Below are 23,040 nucleotides of genomic sequence, written 5' to 3' on the forward strand. Positions count from 1 at the left end.
TCCAACGGGATGTCATGTTACATGTTACATGTGTTGTGAATAATCAAAAGGGTATGGATGACTTTGGACATGACCGAGGTGGAGGTCGGATGTCCGGGAAAAGTCGGGATGGTTCGGGAAGACGGTGATTCAGCACTACTGTGAATGAGTGGTATGAACAATCCGATTAAGGGGGTGATTGTTGGGTTAATCGGATATTAAGTCAAGGGGCATTTTAGGAAAGTTAGATATTTAAGTTTTATTTTATTGATTTAGAGTTTAATTTGGAGAGTAGTAGATTTCTTATTCACCAAGTCGGGAGTTTTTTTGTTTCTTATAAATAGATGTAATCATATTTTATGTTTCTTAAATAAGAGTTTTTAAGATTTAAACAAAGCAACTTCTCTTCGTTTGTTATTCCCTTTATTTTTTGTTTTCTTCCTTGCGTAACAGGGATTCATCAAAGTTGAATCTTACAGTTCTTATTTAAAGATTGCTTCCACCTCTAGAACACATGAGCTTTCTGTATTTTTTAGTATCATTTTTGTGAATTTTGAAATCATTTTCATTTAATTTGGCATTTATAAATTCTCAAGCTACAGTTATTTTCATTTCAATGCTTAATATTTATTATAAAGAGTATTCCATGCTTTTGAGTTTTGAGGAACAGACATTCCACCCAATAGACGGTGGAGGTGGGACCACCCACCAGATCTCACCGAATTACAGATGGTCATCTCCCACCTACGTGTCACCGACTTCTTCTTTCATTCTTCCAGACCCAAAAAATCATAATCCACACTAACTTTGCATTAACAACTTGTATTCTCTTTATTTAATCCGTACATTCTTCTGGATTAAGCACTTTTTATCCTGGAAAATCTCTGTAATTTCTTACATACAAAAAAAATACTCCACCGATTTTGGTATCTGTCACCATTTTGTTCGCCAACTTTCCCTTCCCACCACCATACCCGTTTCCAAGATTCTTCGTTCTTCGAAGAACTAAAAACCAAAAGAATTTTTGAAGCTTAAGTAATCGCTAATCTCTCCGATCACAACCTTATCGCCGGAGAAGACTGAGTCACCAACAATGGGGCGTAGCCTCTTCGCCTGCTTCTCCAAACGCTCCTCCAAAACCTCCTCTTCTGATATCAACAAGTCAACCGCAACACATGACGCCGCCGCGGACGACTTGACGGCCGATGAGTTAAAAAGAGGAGGACCGGTGGTGGTGGAGCTGTTCTCTTCCCAAGGATGCGCCACATCGCCGGAGGCGGAGCTTCTGTTCTCGAGGATAGGTAGGGGAGATTTCAATCTTGAAGTTCCGGTGATATTAATGGCGTACCATGTTGATTACTGGGATTATAACGGATGGAAGGATCCGTTTGGGTCGAGCCAGTGGACGGTGAGACAAAAGGAGTATGTAGAGTCGTTGAATCTCGACACCATGTTTACGCCGCAGGTGGTGATTCAGGGGAGGAGTCAGTGCATCGGAAACGACGAGGAGGGTCTAATCTCCGCCATCACCTCCGCAACCAGATACCCCCCGCCGGCGTTCCAGGTAATTTCTTAAATCAACACGTCCAAATTAGGATAATTCAAGAATCTAATCGTTGATTTACTTAGGCGACATTCGAGAGGCGTACACCGGAATCCTTGCAGGTCACCCTGAAAGGCGCGTTACGCGCCAAATTAGACGGCGGAGGAGCAGACATCATGGTGGCGCTATACGAAAGCGGGCTCGTTACCGACTGCCGGAACGGCGACAACAAGGACCGAATTCTAGCCAATGATTTCGTCGTTAGAAAGCTCGGAAAGCTCTGCTCCGGCGACAAGCTACCTCCGAAGAAGCCGATTACAGGAACACTCGATTTTGGGGTTTGGGAAGGTTTCAACAGCGCCAAATGCGGAATCGTAGTGTTTGTTCAGCAACATGGATCTCGTCATATTTTTGGTTCTCAACGTATTCAGCTACCAGCCAATCTCTGATTCATATTTTCTTTCTGCCATTGTTGTGCTTGTTTTAATTGATTGAATTGTAGAATAGTTTGATCATGTTTGTGAAATTTTGAGTGCTTAAATATTATGAATTACCAACATATAGAACAAACCACCATCTGGGTTTCTGTTTTCGTAACATATTTCTATATATAAACTCGAAATTAATAAGCACAAAGGCTAATAACAAAATGGAAGAGTAGATTCTTGATTCTTGTTATTATTGGTAGGGACCCCAGAAGCTCAAATAGGTTATAGTCCTCAATGGTTCTTCGGCATCTTTACTACTCTTTGTTGCTCTGCCGGAGATGTTGCCGGATGGGTGTTGTGACACCGGAGATAGGCTAAGTTGGGACACCGGTGGAGCAAGTAGTTGCCAAAAGGTGTGGGATTTGGATCTGAATGAGTGATGGCGTATTCCTATTATAGCTCCCAATGTAACGATAATGCAAGCTTTGTTTACAAGCTTCATGTTTCGGTTTCTTGAAACTATGGGGTAGAAAGAGAGAAAGCTTTTTTGAAGATGGAAATCTAATCGGAGGTTTATATAGAGGTAGAAAAGGTTGTGTCGTATGATAAAGCAATTGATGAAATTAATGTAGGGTTTGTTGTCTCATTGGTGAGGTTCCATGCTGGTATGTCGTAATCGAGTATGGTCTTATAGACTATTGTTGAGTGTATCCGTACAACCACCGTGATGTATAGTCCTTTTCGTATTTTGTTCTCATTTAGAACAAATTAAATAGGAATCCTCCTTATAAATAACCAGAATATGTTTTCTCCAATTGTTTACATTTATGTGATGTCTCCTTGTGGGAAAACTCTAGTTCAAATAGATAGTTAATAAGTATTTAAGATTATGTAAATGGTTTATTTATACAACACGATGTTCAAGCATAGAATTACACAAAACTTATTGAAAAAAATTTGGTCACTAATTAAAACTTAAAACCCACGAGGACGCTGCTTACTAATGAAATTTTTACAACACCATACAAAAACCTTTATGACAAATCTACACCCTCAACTTGTTGTCGAGCAAGGTATTTCTCCCTTCTTTCTTTCTATATAGGACATCAAATAACAATAGTTAGAAGTTAATATATGCTAATGAGAACTCAAATAAATATGAGAACCTAAAAAAAAAAAAAAAAAAAAAACTATTGGATCAAATTTGATTTGCAAAATGGTGGGCATTAGATGAATTTGATCCAAGGGTTGTGATTGTAATTTCAACTTACCCACTCATCTATAACCATCCCTTGGCCAACAACTTTTGGAGATGTGTCGACTTGAGGCTTTTTTCGTATCTCTAATTCAGCTTCAGCTTCAGCCAATTGATGCTTTAGTTTTTCCAATGCCTAAATACATCAAATCTTCATGTCAGTTTTATCTTATGATGTCATGAATTCATGATTATATATAACAGAACATAACAAACTTACAGGGGTAGGACGTTCTGCATTCAAGAAGATAACACGTAAAATTCGCTCAACAACTACTTCATTCTTTTGTTCATCAAACTGTAAGATGAAGAACAGAGTGTTGATTGTTGAATGTTTGTTTTGTTTGAACAGGTTTTGATTATTTAAAGGGGAAAAAGAAAAGTTACCAATTCGGGAACATAATCTGTTCCTTCTTTCACTTTCAGGCTCATGATCTTGAACTTAACTTTACTCCTTTGGTTTAGTTGTTTTTCGTTTTTCTCAGGTTGTTCAACAAACTTGAAAACTGTCATTAATTTATGTCAGTGAAGAACACATGATGACATAAATGAAGAAAGAAGAAGGAAGAAGGAAGAAGGAAGATAGATCCTTACCTGTAGCAATAATGGTTTCTCCAGGTGCCAGAATACCACCAGGAGGTCGCATGTAACAGCTTTTTGGTGCAGTAGTTTGAAACTGATGACATTAATCCATCAGATTAAGATCTTGTTGAACAATTACATCAGATTAGGTCTAAATTAAAGCAAAAATTAGGTGAGATACCTTAAAAGCGACATGAGAGCTGCTATGGTTCTTAATTCGAACAGCACTTCTCACCTGTTTACCAGGTTCATCTTCAACAACAAAAATCAAAGTAAACAGTCAGACATCATCTCATCAAATCTTTATAAATCAATCAAGTAATCAATACATGATTTTGCGTAGTGATTTTCAGGAAAATGGTTTAGGAGGAAATATCATCACTGATATGGAAAGGAACATAATCAATGTGAACGATTTAGTCGGTAAAAACAGAGAACAGAGACTTCATTAATTATGAACGATAAGATGAGAAACCATTCAACTGACATGAAAACTTGAAACGATTACTCACAAGGAAAATAAAGGTTGTTAGCCGGATCAAGGCGGAGTCTACGCCTAGCTGGTAGGAGCGATTTCGCCACCGAGGATACCTTGTTGGAAGTCCGACGGTTGGATTGAACACCATTTTCATGGCTTTTCTGACCCTGAAATTGAAGATTCCGCGTTGATGAAAACGACGAAGAAGGTGTTCCAGATTGCCAAAACGGACATAGTCGCCAGGGCTTTCCATCTGAATGGGAACGGCGGTGATCGGCGATAGACATGACTAAGTTATTGCAACAGTTTTCCTTTTTTGTAACAGCTCACACCACACAAGTAAAGATTAAGAACTCCGGTTAACTGAATTAATTTTTTCCGGCGAAGTAACGGCTTACGCTCTTTGATCCATATGAAAAGTGGAAATGACAATATCGGACTTGAAATGTGTGCAATTGAATTTAATTTCAGCTTGATGTCCGTCCTCCTCACACTTTGGTGCTCGTCTTGCAAGTATCCGGAACTTGAGCTCTGTCTCTAATGGCTGTTCTGTTTGTACCTCTGTACTGAAATGGCCTTTCCTGACAAATGAAATTATGCCTGTTCATTCACATATTACTTTCAAAGTTTCAAACTTTGCAAGTTTCTCCCCTAGTTTTCTCCATCATTACAAACTACCACGAACTTAATTTTATTTAAAAAAAAAATATATGATTTGAGATACCATTAATCTTATAATCTAAATTTTTAATCAAAGTATCTAACTAGATGGGGTTGTAAATGAACTCAATGTTCACCAAGCTGTTCGTAAATTGTTCGGTCGGAAGTTCATTTATATTTGTTTATTTAATAATTAAAGAACATGAACAATTATCGTTCGTTTAATTAAACGAGCAAACATGAACAATAGTTTCATTCATTCAATTATGGTTATGAATGTTCGTTATTGTTGTTTGTTTGCGTTCGTTTATGCCCATTCATATAAGTTCATTTTATGTTCATATATGTTTAATTGTGTTCAATTATATTACTATATTATTTGTTTTTTTATGTTTATATATGTTCAATTATGTTTGTTTATTTATGTCGTTCGTTTATGTTCGTTTAGTATGTTCATGAATGTTCGTTATTGTTGTTTGTTTGCGTTTGTTTATGCCCATTCATATAAGTTCATTTTATGTTCATATATGTTTAATTGTGTTCGATTATATTACTATATTATATGTTTATTTATGTTTATATATGTTCAGTTATGTTTGTTTATTTATGTTCGTTCGTTTATGTTCGTTTAGTATGTTCACGAACATAAACAAACAAAAATAAACAATGTAATTTGTTAAACAATCAAACATGAACAAGAAAATTTGTTCGTTTATATGTTCATGTCCGTTCATTTGTTTGACTAGCTTAAATGAACGAACATGAACAAGCCGTTCATTTGTTTCACTAGCTTAAATGAACAAACATGAACAAGCCATCGTCCGTGTTCGTTCGATTTGTTTACAGCCCTATAACTAGATTCTAAAAATAGGCTTGAACAAGTTAATTAATAAATAAGTGAGAATCTCTATACTAATAAAAGAGTAGTTCTTTTGTCATGTGTCACCATATTAGACATTTTAATTAATGTGTTGCCACTTGTCAATCTATTAGTTTTTCATTTTAAATTTATTAGACCTCCTCATTAATGTCATTCTATTTTAAATTTTAAATTATTGTTTTCATTAACTCACAAATAAAAAATATCGAATATATATTAAAATTTAATTTTATATATTTATTTGAATCAATGATTATAATTTCACATAACTAATAAAAAATATCTCTTAAATTAATAATTTATTTAAAATAACTTATTAATAATTTTTAGTTTTTACTATAAAAGTTTGATTAATTTTATAACCGTGGTTCCCACGGGTTATAAACTACTATATAATATTAAAATATATGTCATTATAGGCTGAGATTAGACAAACATATTAGGTTAATCACTTGTCTATATTTCTGTATGATTTTAAATTGAATGGCTTAGGAGGTCTAGGTCTTAAGGATTAGAATATAACTTAGGTGAATGTTGGATCCTGGATCTTCTTGCTTTCTAACCTAAGTATTGAAAGCAAGGAGGTCATTTGGATCACAACAAAAAGAGTTAGATTAAGTCAGAATGGGAACTCTAAAGCTCTCTGATGATTAAGTTAGTATGTAGTTTGTTGTATATTAAGAGTAAATATAATTGAGATGAAAAAGATAGATGCTTCTTAAGATATTTCCATTACCTTATATAGGAGATGAGATGTAAGGTGATTTGGACTTATTCAATTGACTGATAGTTTCGGGGTCGGTGCATCGTCTGTTGTGATGCACCCCAACTAATTAAGTTCGACCCTTACCCTATGATTGTTATACCTCGGTGATTTGTAGGTGACGATGAGAACGACTTGCCAGGTCAGTTATCTTAGTTATCTTCTAGATGTGCCTTCCGACTTCAGACTTATGTCCATCCTACCCCTTTTCCTTAATCTAAGATATACGTCATTAGTGAATTTTAACTTGTTCCACATGTTTCTTTATATCGATTTTCTTATATTTTACCCTTTTGACTTTTTTATCAATAGATTTGACAGGTTTAAGGTATTGATCATCTAATATTTATATCTTTTTGTTTTTTTGTTAATAAGATCACAATAATTTGATATGGATAAATTCAATCGGTTTTCTTCTTGTTGAAAAGTAGTTCAAATACTTTAAGTAGGGATTAAATATATCAAAAAAGACTTACTTTTCAAACAGAACGCTTACTAGTTTTCGACTATAGTTAGTTGGATTACACTTGCCTTTGGATATCATTGTTATAATTAAGTTAAGAGATGGCTTAGAAGATTAAAATATAAATGTATAGGGCGTATATGTATATAGAAAACTATAAAAGGGGTGAAGTGAAATTTATGGAAAGTATTGTGTAGGAATTTAATTCAATATAGCAAGTAGGTGTGTATCCTAGCTGTTTGAAGTGGAGACTACATGATTAAACTCGGCTTCATAATTAACCAATTAGCCCATATCCTTTTAATGACTACGCAACCATCTAATGCCACGTCGTCAACAATAATTCCGAATCAGCAAAAAGGCTGAAACCACCCCCACGTAAGCGTCAGTGCAGGTAGTTTTTCTCTTTTCCTTTTTATATAGTTTAATGTTGTGAAATATAAAGATTTTAAAGTTATACTTTTTTTAAATAAAATGAAGTGATAATATGTTTTTGTACTTAATTCGCTATTTAAAAGCAGTTTGATAATATTTTAAAAACGGTGAAGATAGGGATTTTCTAATATGTGTTTTAAGCGCATACATAAGAAATATTAATAATGAAAAATGTTATCATAATTAAATACGAAATATACTTATTATGGAGATTATTAATTAATTTCACATTTAATTATGGTAATATTCTTTATAATTAATGCATTCTATATTTAATTATAATAATATTTGTAATTAATTAATGATTTTTATATATATCCTAGGTATATGTTAGAAAATCCCTACTTGATATTAGGGTTATATAATATTACGAAAGTAACATTTTTTTAGGATAGATCAAATGAGATGGATCTCTTAACATTTTTGTGTATTTTTCTATTTGAATTTCATAAATAACGAATATACTTAAAATAAGTTTATAAGTAATTATATTTTTACATAATTGTCCAATTCTCTTTCAAATAATCACCTTAACAATTGTAAACATTTGAATATATTTTCATGGACTTTAAACTATTTGAGATGCACATTTACCAAACAGATGGAATGTTATTAAATAAATAAGTTTAAAATTGCCAATGAAAGTGCCAACTCAAACATCTTCCTAGACACATGTCATGAGACCGGTTACTTGGTACACGTAATAAATACATGTAGATAGATAATACCTTGGATCTATATTACTTTTTATTTTGTTTTAGCATACGTTATTATCGTTATATTTATTATTTTGAATCATTTACTTGTTTTTTTTTTCTTCTAAATTTGTCCAAATTTATAAAAACGGACAATCGTTTTTTGGATGTGTGTATCCAAACACAAACCGACAGGATAAGTATGCCTAAGTCAACTAGTACTACAGTCAATATGAAAAGATAAGTCATAATATTTTTTTTCATATTTGAACTGAAACTTCACTTATAGAATCTCAACTTCTTATTGTTAATAGTCATACGAAGAGCATGTCTTGAATTTCAAGCTCAGTAATTTTTTTAATTATATATATATATATATATATATATATATATATATATATATATATATATATATATAAGTTTTTTTGTTGTTTTGGAATAACTTTTAGCCTTTATTTAAATATGAAAAAGGCATAGTGATGTGATAATTGATTGTTTGATTAGGGCGGTGAGAGTGAGTTGTAGTTGATACTTCCTCTACCCCACCAAGGATATATCACATTAATTCCTAATAATTCACTCACCATTTAATTCCATTCAGAAAGCTGTTCAACCAACCCCAAATGGTGTCACAAAAAAAAATTATAAATTAAGCAACATGAGCTTTAACCTCTTGATGTTTATATGCTTAGTTTTATAGCCCCCAAGACAATTACACATTTCATTTGTTATAGAATTGCAAAAATAAATCCAACACGGAATACATGTTGTATATAATATCCGCATTTCAGATTTAAAATTATAATTAATTACTGGATTTGGACATATATTGCGATGTGACACATATTTAGCAAGTTATATGAAATATGAGATTAACTATCTTTGTCACACCTGAAAAGGGCCTAGTGTTTTATTTTTTTAATGAATATCTAAGATCTTAAAAATAATTATACAATTAAAATTTCAACAAATAAAATAATTTACAACTAATACACCTTTAATTTACTTTTTAAGACCACCATGGAGCATCATCATCATCATCACCTGTTCTAAAATCGGTTTCTGTCCACCGAACAAACACCACTTTGTCATCATCTATTTCTACACGAGCCAGTTCCAAAGACTGTTGACACACGATGATAAATTAGCGACATGTACCTCATGCATCAAAACTTGTACATTTTTTTTTTTTTTTTGAAAAATTAAGTACTTACCATAGGAGCAGGACCTTTAATAAGTTTTCCATAATTATCATATTGTGAACCATGGCATGGGCACATAAATTTCTTTTCTACTGTGTTCCATGGTACTATGCAACCTAAATGAGTGCATACTGCATTTATCCCGTATGTTGCTATACTTTTGTTCTTCTCCACAATAAGGTAGGTTGGATCTCCCTATAAATTATAATTTTACCTTTTTATTGACCAATTGTAAAAAAAAAAAAAAAAAAAAAAAAATAGTTTATAAGAGTTTTTGATACCTTTAAGCCTTGAGTAAGGGTTTTGTCACCAGGTGCATGGGTGTTTAGCCATTCTGATGCAATAATATTGTTTCCAATCTCGTCCCTAGCGTTGATACCACCTTCCCAAGTCGCTGAACTGTTTCAATTCCCCACAAATGGGTCATGAGGGCAAACCAATCTTCCTTAATTTCTACAATAACTTAATGAGACTTTTTCTCATATCCCATCCACCAATAGAGAATAGAATAGACTTAGCAAAAGCTTCTCCAATTGATTGTAAGGGTGTTCTACCCTAAATCCTTCAACGTACCTCATCTAAATCCCAATTTGGTCTAACCAAAAACTCCTAGAGTTGCTCTTTCTCCACATATCTTATATTTGACATGTTCTTTAACCTCTCCATGGCTTTTCATAAAACTTGCCAAGTTCATGCCATGAAACTTTCAAACAATTGTAATGAAAGGTCGCCTCTGTTGGTCCTTAAAAGACTTCTTTTGTCATGATAATAAAATAGAGAGAATGAATAGGCTAGAACAACCAATGAGCAAAATTTGTATGGATCATAATTATGCTCTTGATACCATAAAATAACATAGAATGAGAGAATGAAACAATTTGTTAGCATGAATTAAAACTACTTCTTTGACCTGCTATTTCTTTTACAGCCATTGTAATTCATAATCAATGAGCTAGTGTTAGTGCTTAATCTGCATCAGAACAAAAATTGATAGCTCCCTAACTTTCTATAAGGAAATCGACTAACAAATTGATGAAATGAACAAAAGAATAAGGGTGTGAGAAGAGAACGAACCTAGGTCGTGTAGTATAAGGTGCTAACATGCCGGCGGCGGGTAGACCAATGGCGCCGAATAGCAACAAGCTCATAAGCTTCCTCCTCTCCATAACAGAAACACCGTCGGCGCCAATGCTTCCTGCAGCCTGACATGTCACCTTCATCCCCTTTTCAGGTACCGCCGTTTCAAATCTGGCCGATTTCGCCATTAGTCCTTTGGTCGGTGAGAACACTGGATTCTTGCTAGAACAGCACTGTTAAGATTCAAATCGAATTGAATTAGTAAGCTGAATGTTAAGAAGAATCAAATGCAAGCACCATTAAACATGAAGTCGGAACTCGGAATCTAGTTTAGGAACCTGTAACTAATAGGAGCTCTGATTCCAATCTCAAACATCGAACTCTATGTTATTAGGTTAATTTACCTGAGAATTGGCCGGAGGAATTGTGAGAGCAGCCATGGTAGGATAATAGAGTTGACTCTGTGGATTTGGGAGCAAGAAGGTGCAAAATGAAATTTGGGAGCAGTCGATGGAAGATGAGTGGCACTAGGATCCACGTATTCAGGTCAAAATATCAATTTACTTTGGATTTTTTTTTAATGGTTTTCCTTTTCTTTTGGGTTTAACAAATTTAATAGTTGAAGTGCTTAATACATCAATTTTTTGCTTTTCATTTTATAAAGTAAATAAACAATAAGATAAACGAAGTCTTCAAATCAAAATCCATTAATTCATGGAACCATGAAAGCGATATTTGGTGACTCTGTAATATATATATATAATATAATAATAATTTTTAAAATCTATATCTATCAATATAACAACAACAATAAATGGTATTTGGTGAATTTTGCATGTATATACCATGTTATAAAGTAAATGTTACCATGTTATAAAGTAAATGTTTGTTTTTATACACGTTATAAAAAGTAGAAATGTTTGGTTAAAATAAAATACTTTTCGATTCTTATTTTAGGTTTAAAAAAGGCAATCTAGAATTTCAATTATGTTAAAAACAAAAGAAACCAAAGGTTTTTCATAAAATCCCGTAAAAACCCCATAGAATAATTGAATAAACTGATGACTGAGCAACATCTAATTCCAGCTGTACTGCCACATGTCTTGGACTGGTTCAATTCTTTTGGCTCAAGTTTCCGTATTTTTAGTCTTTCTTCTATAGGAGTAGTGGGTTTAGTGCCCTGTTTGTTATTTCCTATTATTATGCATTTAGTTGAGATAGTGGGTAGTTTTTTTTATTTCCTCTTAGTCATCAGTGTTTAGCTTAAATAGTTGCTCTGTTCTTGTTTTTAAGTGTGTGAAATAAACAAGTATTAAGCAGCAATCCTTGTCTCTCTTTATTCTCAAATACGTGGATAAAGTTGCTGAATCTCCACTCAAAGTTTAACAAGTGGTATCAGAGCCTCTCATTGCAGTTCAGTATGTCGGAGTTTCATGCAATCGGTGGAGTGAAGAAATTGGGCAACAACTACAACATGTGGTCGACATGTATGAGTTCGTATCTCTTAGGCTAGGACCTGTGGGATGTTGTTGATGGTCCAAACACCGTGGAACCCAGAATTGATACCAACGGGGCTGTTCATAAGTGGAAGGTGAAGACCGGGAAAGCGTTGTTTATCATCAAAACAACAATTGAGGAGGAGCTGCTGGAACATATTCGAGATCTCAACACACCGAAGGAGGCATGGGATGCTCTAAAAGTATTATTCTCGAAAAAGAATGATACCAAATTGCAGATGTTGGAGAAGGAATTGTTGTCTGCGTCCCAAAAGGATCTCACGATTCCTCAATTTTTCCACAAAGTGAAAACTCTCTGTAGAGAGATTGGAGAGCTCGACCCGGAAGCAAAAATAGGTGAGCCACGGATGAAGAGAATTATAATTCATGGTCTTAAAGCAGAATTCAGAAGCTTTGTAGCGGCTATTCAAGGTTGGCCTACCCAACCTTCTCTTGGAGAATTTGAAAATCTGTTAGCAGGTCAAGAAGCACTTGCAAAACAGATGACAAACCTGTCTACGGGACCTAACGGTGTGTCAGGAGAATCAAACCCCAAGCAAGAGGTTGAGGCGTTATACGTGGGTAAAAGTAAGGGACGATCACGCTCAAACCAAGGCCAGGGATCCAATCATGCGTATGAGAAAAACAAGGATCAACGCGAGAAGAATTCCAAGGAGGCAGATCGAGGAGAAAACAAAGCTAACTATCGTGAAAGACATCATCGGAGGAGATTTCCGTATAATTGTCATAATTGTGGAAGAAGAGGTCATATGGCAAGGTATTGTCGAAGCCCTAAAGAAGAAGGGAATGCGGCGGCTGCTGTTCCACAACAAGAAGTCTGGGAAGGTGAAGCTCTCATGGCCCAAGTTGTAGAGGGAGCCCAGTTACTAGGCTCTAAAGCCCAACATCAGAAAAAGAACAAAAGCTCTGCCCTAGTTGTCTCAGTAGAAAAACGTTCAAGTTCCCTGGATGAGTGGATTGTCGATTCAGGATGTACAAACCATATGACCGGTGAACTAGATCATTTAACAAATCCAATTAATTATGAAGGAAGCAAGGTGGTGGTTATTGCAGACGATTCAAGACACAAGATTGCTCATGTGGGTGAAGTCATTCTTCTTGCTGATTCAAATAACCACGAGGTTACCCTCAAAAACGTGTTTCACGTACCAAGGATGGGGAAGAATCTGTTTTCTGTTCCTCAGGTGACATCCTCTGGGAAATATGTACTTTTTGGGCCAGAATCCGTACAATATTTGATGAATTTGAGACCAACTCGAAGCCAATACTAAGTGGGTGTCGTCGTGACTCGGTATATGTGTTGTCGGCTGAAACAACATATGTTGATCGCACAAGAGGGACTCCAAACGTGGATATGTGGCACTCAAGGCTTGGCCATGTAAGTTATGACAAGCTTGGCTTGATGATGAACAAGAAACTTGTTGTTGGTCTACCATAACTAAGTATTCCAAAAGGTATTGTCTGCTCCGGGTGCCAGTTTGGCAAAGCACACCTGCAGAAGTTCCATCAGTCAAGTTTCAAAGCCAAAGAACCATTACAACTAGTACATTCTGATGTGTTCGGACCCGTGAAGTGTACATCTATTGGAGGTATGAAATATCTAATTACATTCATTGATGATTTTTCAAGGTTCCTTTGGGTTGGATTCATGAAAGAAAAGAATGAAGCTCTAACCAAGTTTAAAGACTTTAAGTTGGAGGCTGAAAAGTTAACAGGGAAATCAGTAAGGGTTCTTCGCTCAGACAATGGTGGAGAGTATCTCTCCCAGGAGTTCACCAACTTTCTGAATGATTGTAAAATTCGAAGGCAATTAACGTGTGCAAATACCTCCCAGCAGAATGGAGTCTCAGAAAGAAAGAATAGACACCTGGCAGAAATATGTGGCAGCTTGATGCACTCAAAAAATGTACCTGGGTACCTGTGGGCTGAAGCAATGCAAACTTCAGCTTTCTTGATTAATCGACTTCCTCAACAAATCATGGCCTACATGTCGCCATATGAAAAATTGTTCAAGAATAAGCCTAATGTGAGCTTCCTCCGTGTTTTTGGCTGCACATGTTTTGTGTTTGTTCCCAGTAACCAACGACACAAGCTGGAGAAAAAGGCAACTAAATGTGTTTTTGTTGGTTATGATAATGAGAAAAAGGGATGGCGTTGCTATGATCCAGTAACCAGAAAGTGTATGGTGTCTCGTAATGTCGTGTTTGATGAAACTTCATCATGGTGGCCTGGAGTTAAAGAGACCGACCAGAATGTGCTTCAATCGAATGATACAGGAAATAAAATAAGTGTTCTGATACCTGATATGCTCTCAACTGAAGTTGAAATTGATAGTACAGGTGATGAAGCAAGTATGGGGGATGAAGTACAAGAGGGAGGAACGAGTCAAAACTCTTGGCAATCAGGAGTGTTTACAAGTAATACAGGAAATAGTGGAGAATTACGACACTCCACAAGAGTAAGGAGACTAAATCAGAAGTATGCTCATGTGGCCACACTGGTTGATGATGTAAGAGAACCAGAATCGTTTGAGGAAGCTAATGTGAAACAGGAATGGAGACTTGCCATGAAAGATGAAATCAATGCCTTGAAGAGAAATGAAACCTGGGAACTTGTGCCGAAGCCAGTAGACACCAAACCCATTTCTTGTAAATGGGTATTTAAATTGAAGTTGAAAACTGATGGGTCTATAGAAAGGTATAAAGCACGATTTGTGGCTCGAGGGTTTACGCAACAGGCCGGTTTGGATTACGAAGAAACTTTCAGCCCAGTCGCTAAACTCACTTCGGTACGTGTTCTGTTAGCTGTAGCAGCCCATAAAGGGTGGTTATTACATCAAATGGATGTGAATAACGCCTTCCTGTATGGAAATTTGGACCATGTAATATATATGGACCAACCTTTAGGCTTTGAAAGGTCAAGTCATCCTGATTATGTTTGCAAACTGAATAAAGCAATATATGGTTTAAAGCAGTCTCCTAGGTCATGGTTCGAGAAAATATCGGAATTTTTAGTGCATAATGGGTTTGTAAGCTGCAATTCAGATGCAAGCCTGTTTGTGAAAAGTTGTAGCTCAAAAGTTGCTGTGGTACTTGTGTATGTAGACGATCTTATAATTACAGGAGACTATGAAGAGATTATAATACAACTTAAGGTGAATTTGTGCACAAGGTTCCGTATGAAAGACCTTGGATTACTGAAGCGTTTTCTTGGGCTAGAGCTGAAGTATAAAGAGGATGGAGAACTTGTGCTTCATCAAGAAAGGTACACCAGAGAGCTTCTTGAAAAATTTGGAATGCTAGACTCAAAGCCAGCTGTAACGCCAATGGATCCGAATGTTAAACTCCATCAGTTTGAAGGAAGAGAACTAGAAGATGCAACAATGTATAGAAAGGTTGTGGGCAGCTTAATCTACCTGACTCTAACACGTCCCGACTTAGCCTTTTCTGTTGGAGTACTCAGCAGGTTTATGCAAAAACCTAGAAGGCCTCACCTGCATGCTGTAAGGAGAGTGTTACGTTATGTGAAGGCTACCATTGGTCTTGGAATATCATTTAAGAGGGAGACTAGCCTTAAGCTTGAAGGATTCTGTGATGCAGATTATGGTGGAGATCCAACCTCACGTCGATCAACGACTGGATATGTTTTTATGCTTGGTAAAGGGGCTGTTTCATGGTGCAGCAAGTTACAGCCAACAGTGTCCCTGTCGACCACAGAAGCAGAATACAGATCAGCAGCTATGGCTGCACAAGAATGCACTTGGTTGAAGCAGATGTTGTCTGAGCTGAAGCTAGAAGTTGAAGACAAAGTAATACTTCATTGTGATAATATGTCTTCCATACAGCTTGCTAATAATCCTACATTTCATGCTCGTTCTAAACACATTGAGATCCAATACCATTATGTTCGTGAGAAAGTACTGTTAGGGGAAATTGATTTGGTGTATGTAAACACCAAGAAGCAAGTAGCTGATATGCTTACAAAGGGGCTGTCCAAGCCATGTTTAATAGAGTTTAGCTCAAAATTGGGGATGAAGAAGCATGATGTTGAGAGGGAGTTTGATGACTGAGCAACATCTAATTCCAGCTGTACTGCCACATGTCCTGGACTGGTTCAATTCTTTTGGCTCAAGTTTCCGTATTTTTAGTCTTTCTTCTGTAGGAGTAGTGGGCTTCGTGCCCTGTTTGTTATTTCCTATTATTATGCATTTAGTTGAGATAGTGGGTAGTTTTTTTTATTTCCTCTTAGTCATCAGTGTTTAGCTTAAATAGTTGTTCTGTTCTTGTTTTTAAGTGTGTGAAATAAACAAGTATTAAGCAGCAATCCTTGTCTCTCTTTATTCTCAAATACATGGATAAAGTTGCTGAATCTCCACTCAAAGTTTAACATAAACGATGTATGGTATGTAAAAAAACTGACAAGGACAAATGAAAGGATGTGACAATCGATATTATTTCTATTGATCGGTTGCAATATCAAACATGTATCAGAGATCATTAAGATTTCATTATTTTCAATCTTTTAAATTATATTTTTTTATAAACAAAAAATTATTAACGATAACTTAGTTATCACAGTACAACGAGTTAGAAGACAACGGACAACATTTTATAAAACACGAAGATAAATAATAATAATAATAATAATAATAATAATAATAATAATAATAAATGTTTAGATGGAATTAAAGAATGTCATCCAAGATTTTAAATTTTTAAAAATGAAAATTTTATATAAGAGAAATGACGCCAGATTAGGAGATTTGAGAGAGGATAGATGAGATACTTGCATAACAATAAAAATAAAAACCAATGAGATATTTATAATTCATCTCATATTGCTAGCGAGTGAAAGAAAGAGTGAATATCTATCTATTTAATTTATAAGGAAAAGCATTGGTTAGAGATGTATAGAAGACGAGCAATCTGGACATCTCTACTATTTCAAAAGCACTAACCAAAAGAAATAACTAAAAATACTTAATGGATTGGGTAACATTTTGGGCTAATTCGTTGGTCCAAGACTTTTGAACTTGTGAGCCCTTTACTCCAAGCCTAGCATATGCGTCTCCACTCAGCTAGCTTCATTTACACACTCTTGTGAATTGTAATGTGTAATAAGAGGTGAACATTCGGACCGGATTGATATTTAGACCTGATCGATTTTATAGAAATTGGTGAGCTTTAGAACAGATCTGATGAAATTTTTTAGGTTCAGGTTCAGGTCCAGGTCCGGTTCCTGGTTCTTGGATGTAAAAATGAGCATTTGGACTGGACTGGATCGGACATGTTTTACAGAAATTAGTGGACTTTGGACCGTATCTTTTGAGGCTTACAGGTCTAGGTCTGGTTTCCGGTCCAGAGGTCCACATACTCACCACTAATATGTATAAAAGGAAAGGTAAACAAGAAGAAGATATTGTAGAATGTAGATACATGCATATAAGAATTCTTTAACATCTTTTTTTTTTTATGAAACCTAAACTAAAAACTATACTTTAGTAGGTTAAGATATTTTATTAAACCAAAAAAATAGTTAATCTATACGATTAGACCTATGTACAATTCACCGATCAACTATCTTTTTAATTAATATATATTTTAATTAATATATGCATATTCAATTAAGAAATTCTATAGGTTTTGTAACTTAACACAAGCAAACCGCTTGTGTTATGGTGATTTGGTAAAACAAGTTAAAGATATGATGAGTAACTTATTGATTCATGTTTAAATCATGACTTATGTTTTGAAAGTTGGATCGGACCGAACCGGCTGGTTCAAACCGGAATCGGTCCCGACTCAGGTTCTTAGAGGCTGTAAAACCCGTGCTGTGAACCGGTCGAACCGATAAAAACCGGTCCGGTTAAGTCGGTAAAAACTGAGAATTTTAAAAAATATTTATTTTTTAATTTTTTCTATTTTATATAATAAAATATAATAATAACATCATTCGGTTTTTACGGTTTTTGAGACCTGTCCGACCAATTAGACCAGTTGAACCATAGAACCGGTAAGACATCCAATTCGATCTCCGGTCCGGTTTTCAAAACCATGATCATGACACTATTTAACTTATGTGGTCATGGAAGTTCATCTGTAGTGACTCCATAGTCCAGGACATTAGACATAGTCTTAGGTTTGCAGATTAGTCAGTATACGAAGTTAACCCGGAAACCTTTGTTAGGCAAGTTAACTTTCCAAACAAAAAAAGCTTAACACAACTAGGATAATGTTTATTGGTGTACGTAGTGATAATTGTAGGGTAAAAGGCGAAGAAAAAAAATGGACAATCAATTGCACTAGAAGTCGACTTGCAAGCCAATCTCCAATGTTAACTATTAAATTTGCAATGGTTATACGACTTGTTATTGTTTTTTTATAACCATATATGTAAAATGTTTGCAACCTTTACATATAAAAAACGTGACACACCTATTTTTGCTTTGTTTATGACATTTAAAGTCTATATATCAAGACATTGAATGTGTTTGACAAAACTAGTTTGTAACTAAAAATTATAACTTCTATCTGGGTAGAAGTGTTCCATGATAATAGATGTAACTTTCAAAAAATATAAAATTATAAAATCTCACAATTAGGAATATTTTGTTTGAAATAAAACTAAAAGCTATTATGACAATGAAATTTTTTTTAGAATTTCTTTTTAGTTAGAGTTTTCTTAAAATTAAAAGCTAAAAACTTTTAAATGTTCATTATCGAAAATACACATTGTTGATTGTTGATGTGTATGTAAAAAAACGTATTGTTTCCATATACGATTTCATATTGTTTGCCTCCAACTTACGTATTATCAAACTTCGTGTGACGAGATTAAAACAAATTTAGCACTAATTTGAACTTTGAGTTGGGTAATATACTGATCTATATATTGGTATTGTTAAGTACATTACTTTTTGTAATTATTACACACGATTTAAAAAATGACAGGAATTTAAAAAAACATTTCACAAAGATGAGGGTAATTAGTCAATTTTTTAAAACAAATTTTTTTTAATTTGTTAATGATAGAAAAATATTGAAACTAATAGGTTTTTATATGTTAAAGTTAGTAGAAACATGGTCTAGGAAGACAATAAAGTTATAAATAAGATTTATGATTGTGGATTTCTATTAAAATGTAAACGTAATGCAACAAATTCCGAAACATAACAAAACAAAAAAAAATAGTACTTGTCGAAAATATATACTATATAAAGTACATTTCGGTTAACCTAAAATTCTGTACGGTTCTTGAATTTTATTTTGATATTCTACTTCAATCAATGAGCTTAATTTCAATTTGTCAGAGTCTTGACCTTTAATTAATACTATTATTTTACCACAATGATTTCTTGAAACAAATGATCAAAACATTGTGTTCCTTATCTTTCGAGAAAACAAAACAAAATGTTAAAAAAAAAAAAAAAAAAAAAAAATGCGTCCATAAACTATTAAACCAAATAAATATCCTTTAGTTCATTTATTTATGTGTTTCCCTCTTAGACATAATAATTATTTGATCATTCAAAGTCAAAAATAAGACAAACGATTACAAGAAGAATAGTAACACTAAAATTCCATAACAAAATAGGATGATGGAGATAGAGATGAGATGTAGACATCTTTACCTTCATCCAAGCATATTGAGCTGCTCCCAATAAAAAAGACCTGACTTGAAAAAATATATATAAAAACCAAATATCCATCCACAATGAAAATCAACAAAATTACTTATATACCCCTAAAATAAATGTAATGTTATTTAGGGCACACACAATGCAATATTCAAACCTAAAAAAAGATGCTATATAGTGGTCTAATGTGGGAATGTAACAAAAAGTGTTCAATTGGATTCTTTACTACGAATTTTCTAATCCTAAACATTTCATTATCATGGGCCAAAAACAGAAAAGAATTTTTTGCATTGGGTTGTACCTCTCCTGTTTTACGGGTCTGGGTATGGGTCTGGGTTCAGGGTCGACCCAATTGAGATCAAAATTCATAGGCATCTCCTCTTTATCTTCTTCTTTTGAAATCTCAGTGGTAATCTCAGACGTATCTTCATGATCATCAGGTGAAGAATCTTCAATCATTAGCTCCTTTCCTTTTTCTGATTTGACACCCCATTTGTTAATTTCTTTAAGAATCACTGGACATTTCCCAGGATTCAGTATATAATCTGCATGTATACAAGGAGAGATTTCAGATTACGATCATATCTGTATAATGATCGTTTTGAATTTTAATTTCTGAAAGATGAAGAAGTTCGATCAAAGTTATAGGTAATGACGTAATGTACCTGGTATAACATGTTCCTTCAGTTCGTCCAAGCATTGTTCCAGTTCAGTCTACGAGCAAAAAGAAGTGAGAAGAGGGATGAATTCTGTGAATCTAATGATAAGAATAGATGAAATATAACCTGTTGAACAAATCCAGATCTTGAAATTCTACGTGAGAATTCAGAATACAGTTCGGGAAGTAATTTGTAGGCAGCTACTAGAATTGATGAAGCTGCAAGTGTAGAAGGCCTGAATTCTGTGAATCTAACATCTGCAAGAAAATGTATGGATTAGAATATCAAATCGAACAATTTCATAATAGTGATGATTATACAGAATACATACTAACATACCTCTTTGGATAGAAACGATTATGTTAGAAATAGTGGAAATTGGTAGAAACTGCTGCGGATCTTCGGTCTTAAGCAGAGGAACGAAGAAATACATGAAGGTTATGGCAGTCACTGGTCGTACCTTCCATTCTAGACCTTCTAAGATCTGAAGCTCCATAACTAGAACGTCTCTAACTTCCGCCATTTTGTGTTTATTCTGTGTATTAGATCGATAAATCAAAAATCAAAAATACATACACGATAGATATAATATGTATATACAGAGATAGAGATCAGTGAGAAACCCAAAGTTCAACGAACGAGAAGTTTGAACAGCGTATTTTGCAAGCGATTGAAACGCAACAGAAGACAAATAACTTCAAATTTTCTTCAAAACCTTTGTCGCGTAGAACCACCTGCATCGATCAGATTGAAATTAAGTTTATCTAAATTTTTGATTCCATAAGATAACTTTGATTGAAGTAAATATATATAACCATTACCGGTATATTGATGTGTGTTGACAGGAAACGATCGACATAAGTGATAGCAAGAAAAGGCACGAACGAATCAACTTGATCAGATGTATACTGTTCGTACAGCAACAAATTAAGAAATCAACTATATCGAACATCAATTAATCAATGTAATATGAATAGCGATTGATTTAATTGCAGTTCATTATTGATAATACCTCTTCGATTTTGGAAATTGCAATTGATCTGATTGCATTGAACCTCTGATCTTCGGAATAACCACGAGCAACCATGAAATCCACCTCGAGATCGAAGTACTTCTGGACTAGAGCTCGATTACTTGTATTGTGGCGAACCAGTAATGGATTTGTTGGATTGAATTCCATTCTGATATTGATTTTGATTTTGATTTCTTCTGGTTTTTTGGGCTAACTATATACGTGATCACAAGAAGATTTGCCGCGAGAGTGAAGAAGTCGCGTGTTCGCTGACTTTTCTCAAACCGTTTCTATCTGTACGGATAAAGCGGTTATTTGAATCATGCAGTCCAAGGCGGGAATATAGCATATGAGTTGACTCGTTTCGTTTTTTAATTTTGATATTTAACTTAAACAGATGAAGTTGTATAAAAGGCTAACCCTAAAAGGTGAAAATAAAAATGGTTTGATATGGCATATATTTATCATTTTATGAAAAGTTTACGGATATAGTAAAATTGTTTTAAATAAAAATATGTAAAGCTGATAAATATTATAATATTAAATGCTTAAAACGAGATAAAATAGCTATAATGATTAATTTGTTATATTAAATTGATAAATTTTATACTGCATACTTATCATAAAAATTTATGCAAATTTTACGGTTTATAATAAAAGGTTTTAAATAAAATAGATAAACTGATAAGTATACTATATTAAATGTTTAAAACGAGATAAAATAGCAATAATGGTTAATTTGTTATATTAAATTGTTAAAATTTAGAGAAATTGATTAGGGTAAATTACATCGTTGGTCCCTCGTGCACATGCCAGAAAGCGTGTTTAGTCCTTATTTCTAAAATTTAACTCGGGCAGTCTCTCGTTGTTTTTTATCTTGCACGGTTAGTCCCTATGCACGTTAACCGTTAAATGCTTCCGTTTAAGCTCCCTACGTGCCTTGCATGTAGGGGCATTTCGTCTTAATTATGACTTGATGCATGATTGCTATTCTAAGTTGGTACCGAAATATATTAACACGTTCTAACACCTTTTGTTTGCCAAATTATCTAACCAAAACACGTTCTGTCACTGGACCTAGTTTTACTAATTCAACATAAACATGCTCTTAGATTGTACAGAAAAACTGCATTAAGTTTTGTACAAGCTTTCCAACAATGTTCATTTCTTTTCATACGCTCGAAAGTGTGAAAACATGTGATATTGTTTTACAATAAGAAAACTTATTGTTTGTTACCAATTATTAACTTAATAGAACAATTAAATGCCCTAAAAGTTAAATAATTACATAAAAATTCATGAAAGTGGCTAATAAAAAACAAATCAAATTCAAGGATTCTAGTTTAAACAAAAACATAATCACTAGAATAGAATCACAAAACAAACATTAAATCATATGCTTCAAGTCAAGCAATCAACATGTTTTGAACAAGCACTAGAAATTATGGTTTCTTAGCCACACATGACTAATAACAAATCAAACAAGAATAAAGATGGAATTGAAATGTTTAATGCTTATAAAAGGAAATCAAAAGTGTTTGAAATGATTAGTAGCCTGCAAGAATTCCCAAAACACTCCCCACAATCGCCATTGAAAGCTCCCAAAACCATCTATTTGTAAAAATGACGCCTTCCCCTCTTTTAGTAACTGTTCACGTGACTAACTCAAGGCCATGCATTTTAGCATGGCTACGCCTTTTGCCTATGTGTTTTTAGCATGTCATGTGTCTTGACCATGTGTTTTTAACATGACCCATACTTTTTGCTAAAAGTCCA

At 34.3% G+C, this 23,040-nt stretch overlaps 4 protein-coding genes across 4 annotated transcripts; 1 reads left to right on the forward strand and 3 right to left on the reverse strand.

Moving 5' to 3' along the window:
- Positions 1–899: 899 nt before the first annotated feature.
- On the forward strand, positions 900–2,092 carry LOC145061665 (membrane lipoprotein lipid attachment site-like protein, putative (DUF1223)). Its single transcript, XM_079009201.1, has 2 exons — positions 900–1,543; positions 1,609–2,092. Exons 1-2 carry the CDS (start codon positions 1,073–1,075, stop codon positions 1,969–1,971), a joined length of 834 nt encoding a protein of 277 aa, XP_078865327.1. The 5' UTR covers positions 900–1,072; the 3' UTR covers positions 1,972–2,092.
- A 721-nt stretch (positions 2,093–2,813) lies between these two features.
- On the reverse strand, positions 2,814–4,860 carry LOC145061666 (vesicle-associated protein 4-1-like). The gene is made up of 7 exons (XM_079009202.1): positions 4,300–4,860; positions 3,969–4,039; positions 3,800–3,881; positions 3,593–3,711; positions 3,426–3,503; positions 3,222–3,341; positions 2,814–3,044 (listed from the first exon to the last, which is right to left on the reverse strand). Exons 1-7 carry the CDS (start codon positions 4,550–4,552, stop codon positions 2,985–2,987), a joined length of 783 nt encoding a protein of 260 aa, XP_078865328.1. The 5' UTR covers positions 4,553–4,860; the 3' UTR covers positions 2,814–2,984.
- A 4,182-nt stretch (positions 4,861–9,042) lies between these two features.
- On the reverse strand, positions 9,043–10,998 carry LOC145063061 (cytochrome b6-f complex iron-sulfur subunit, chloroplastic-like). Its single transcript, XM_079010656.1, has 5 exons — positions 10,845–10,998; positions 10,438–10,673; positions 9,645–9,762; positions 9,376–9,558; positions 9,043–9,284 (listed from the first exon to the last, which is right to left on the reverse strand). Exons 1-5 carry the CDS (start codon positions 10,878–10,880, stop codon positions 9,171–9,173), a joined length of 687 nt encoding a protein of 228 aa, XP_078866782.1. The 5' UTR covers positions 10,881–10,998; the 3' UTR covers positions 9,043–9,170.
- Positions 10,999–19,341: 8,343 nt separating this feature from the next.
- On the reverse strand, positions 19,342–21,432 carry LOC145064676 (putative cyclin-D6-1). Its single transcript, XM_079012079.1, has 8 exons — positions 21,265–21,432; positions 21,074–21,160; positions 20,876–20,986; positions 20,592–20,787; positions 20,379–20,509; positions 20,259–20,307; positions 19,895–20,138; positions 19,342–19,345 (listed from the first exon to the last, which is right to left on the reverse strand). The coding sequence occupies exons 1-8, from the start codon at positions 21,430–21,432 to the stop codon at positions 19,342–19,344; spliced, it is 990 nt and encodes a 329-aa protein (XP_078868205.1).
- Between the last annotated feature and the right edge of the window lie 1,608 nt (positions 21,433–23,040).

The sequence above is a fragment of the Lactuca serriola genome, chromosome 7 (assembly GCF_051521515.1).
Source record: "Lactuca serriola cultivar US96UC23 chromosome 7, Lser_US96UC23_V15, whole genome shotgun sequence".
Classification (NCBI taxonomy): domain Eukaryota; kingdom Viridiplantae; phylum Streptophyta; class Magnoliopsida; order Asterales; family Asteraceae; genus Lactuca; species Lactuca serriola.

Coding starts and splice junctions, on each gene's coding strand:
- LOC145061665 (XM_079009201.1), top strand. CDS start 1,073: ATGGGGCGTAGCCTCTTCGCCTGCTTCTCCAAACGCTCCTCCAAAACC. Junction 1,544..1,608: donor ACCCCCCGCCGGCGTTCCAG/GTAATTTCTTAA, acceptor TGATTTACTTAG/GCGACATTCGAGAGGCGTAC.
- LOC145061666 (XM_079009202.1), bottom strand. CDS start 4,552: ATGTCTATCGCCGATCACCGCCGTTCCCATTCAGATGGAAAGCCCTGG. Junction 4,040..4,299: donor TAACAACCTTTATTTTCCTT/GTGAGTAATCGT, acceptor TTGTTGTTGAAG/ATGAACCTGGTAAACAGGTG. Junction 3,712..3,799: donor AGAAACCATTATTGCTACAG/GTAAGGATCTAT, acceptor AATTAATGACAG/TTTTCAAGTTTGTTGAACAA.
- LOC145063061 (XM_079010656.1), bottom strand. CDS start 10,880: ATGGCTGCTCTCACAATTCCTCCGGCCAATTCTCAG. Junction 9,763..10,437: donor CCTTATACTACACGACCTAG/GTTCGTTCTCTT, acceptor GAATTGAAACAG/TTCAGCGACTTGGGAAGGTG. Junction 9,559..9,644: donor CCCTTACTCAAGGCTTAAAG/GTATCAAAAACT, acceptor TATAATTTATAG/GGAGATCCAACCTACCTTAT.
- LOC145064676 (XM_079012079.1), bottom strand. CDS start 21,432: ATGGAATTCAATCCAACAAATCCATTACTGGTTCGCCACAATACAAGT. Junction 20,987..21,073: donor CAACACACATCAATATACCG/GTAATGGTTATA, acceptor TGATCGATGCAG/GTGGTTCTACGCGACAAAGG. Junction 20,788..20,875: donor TCTCGTTCGTTGAACTTTGG/GTTTCTCACTGA, acceptor TCTAATACACAG/AATAAACACAAAATGGCGGA.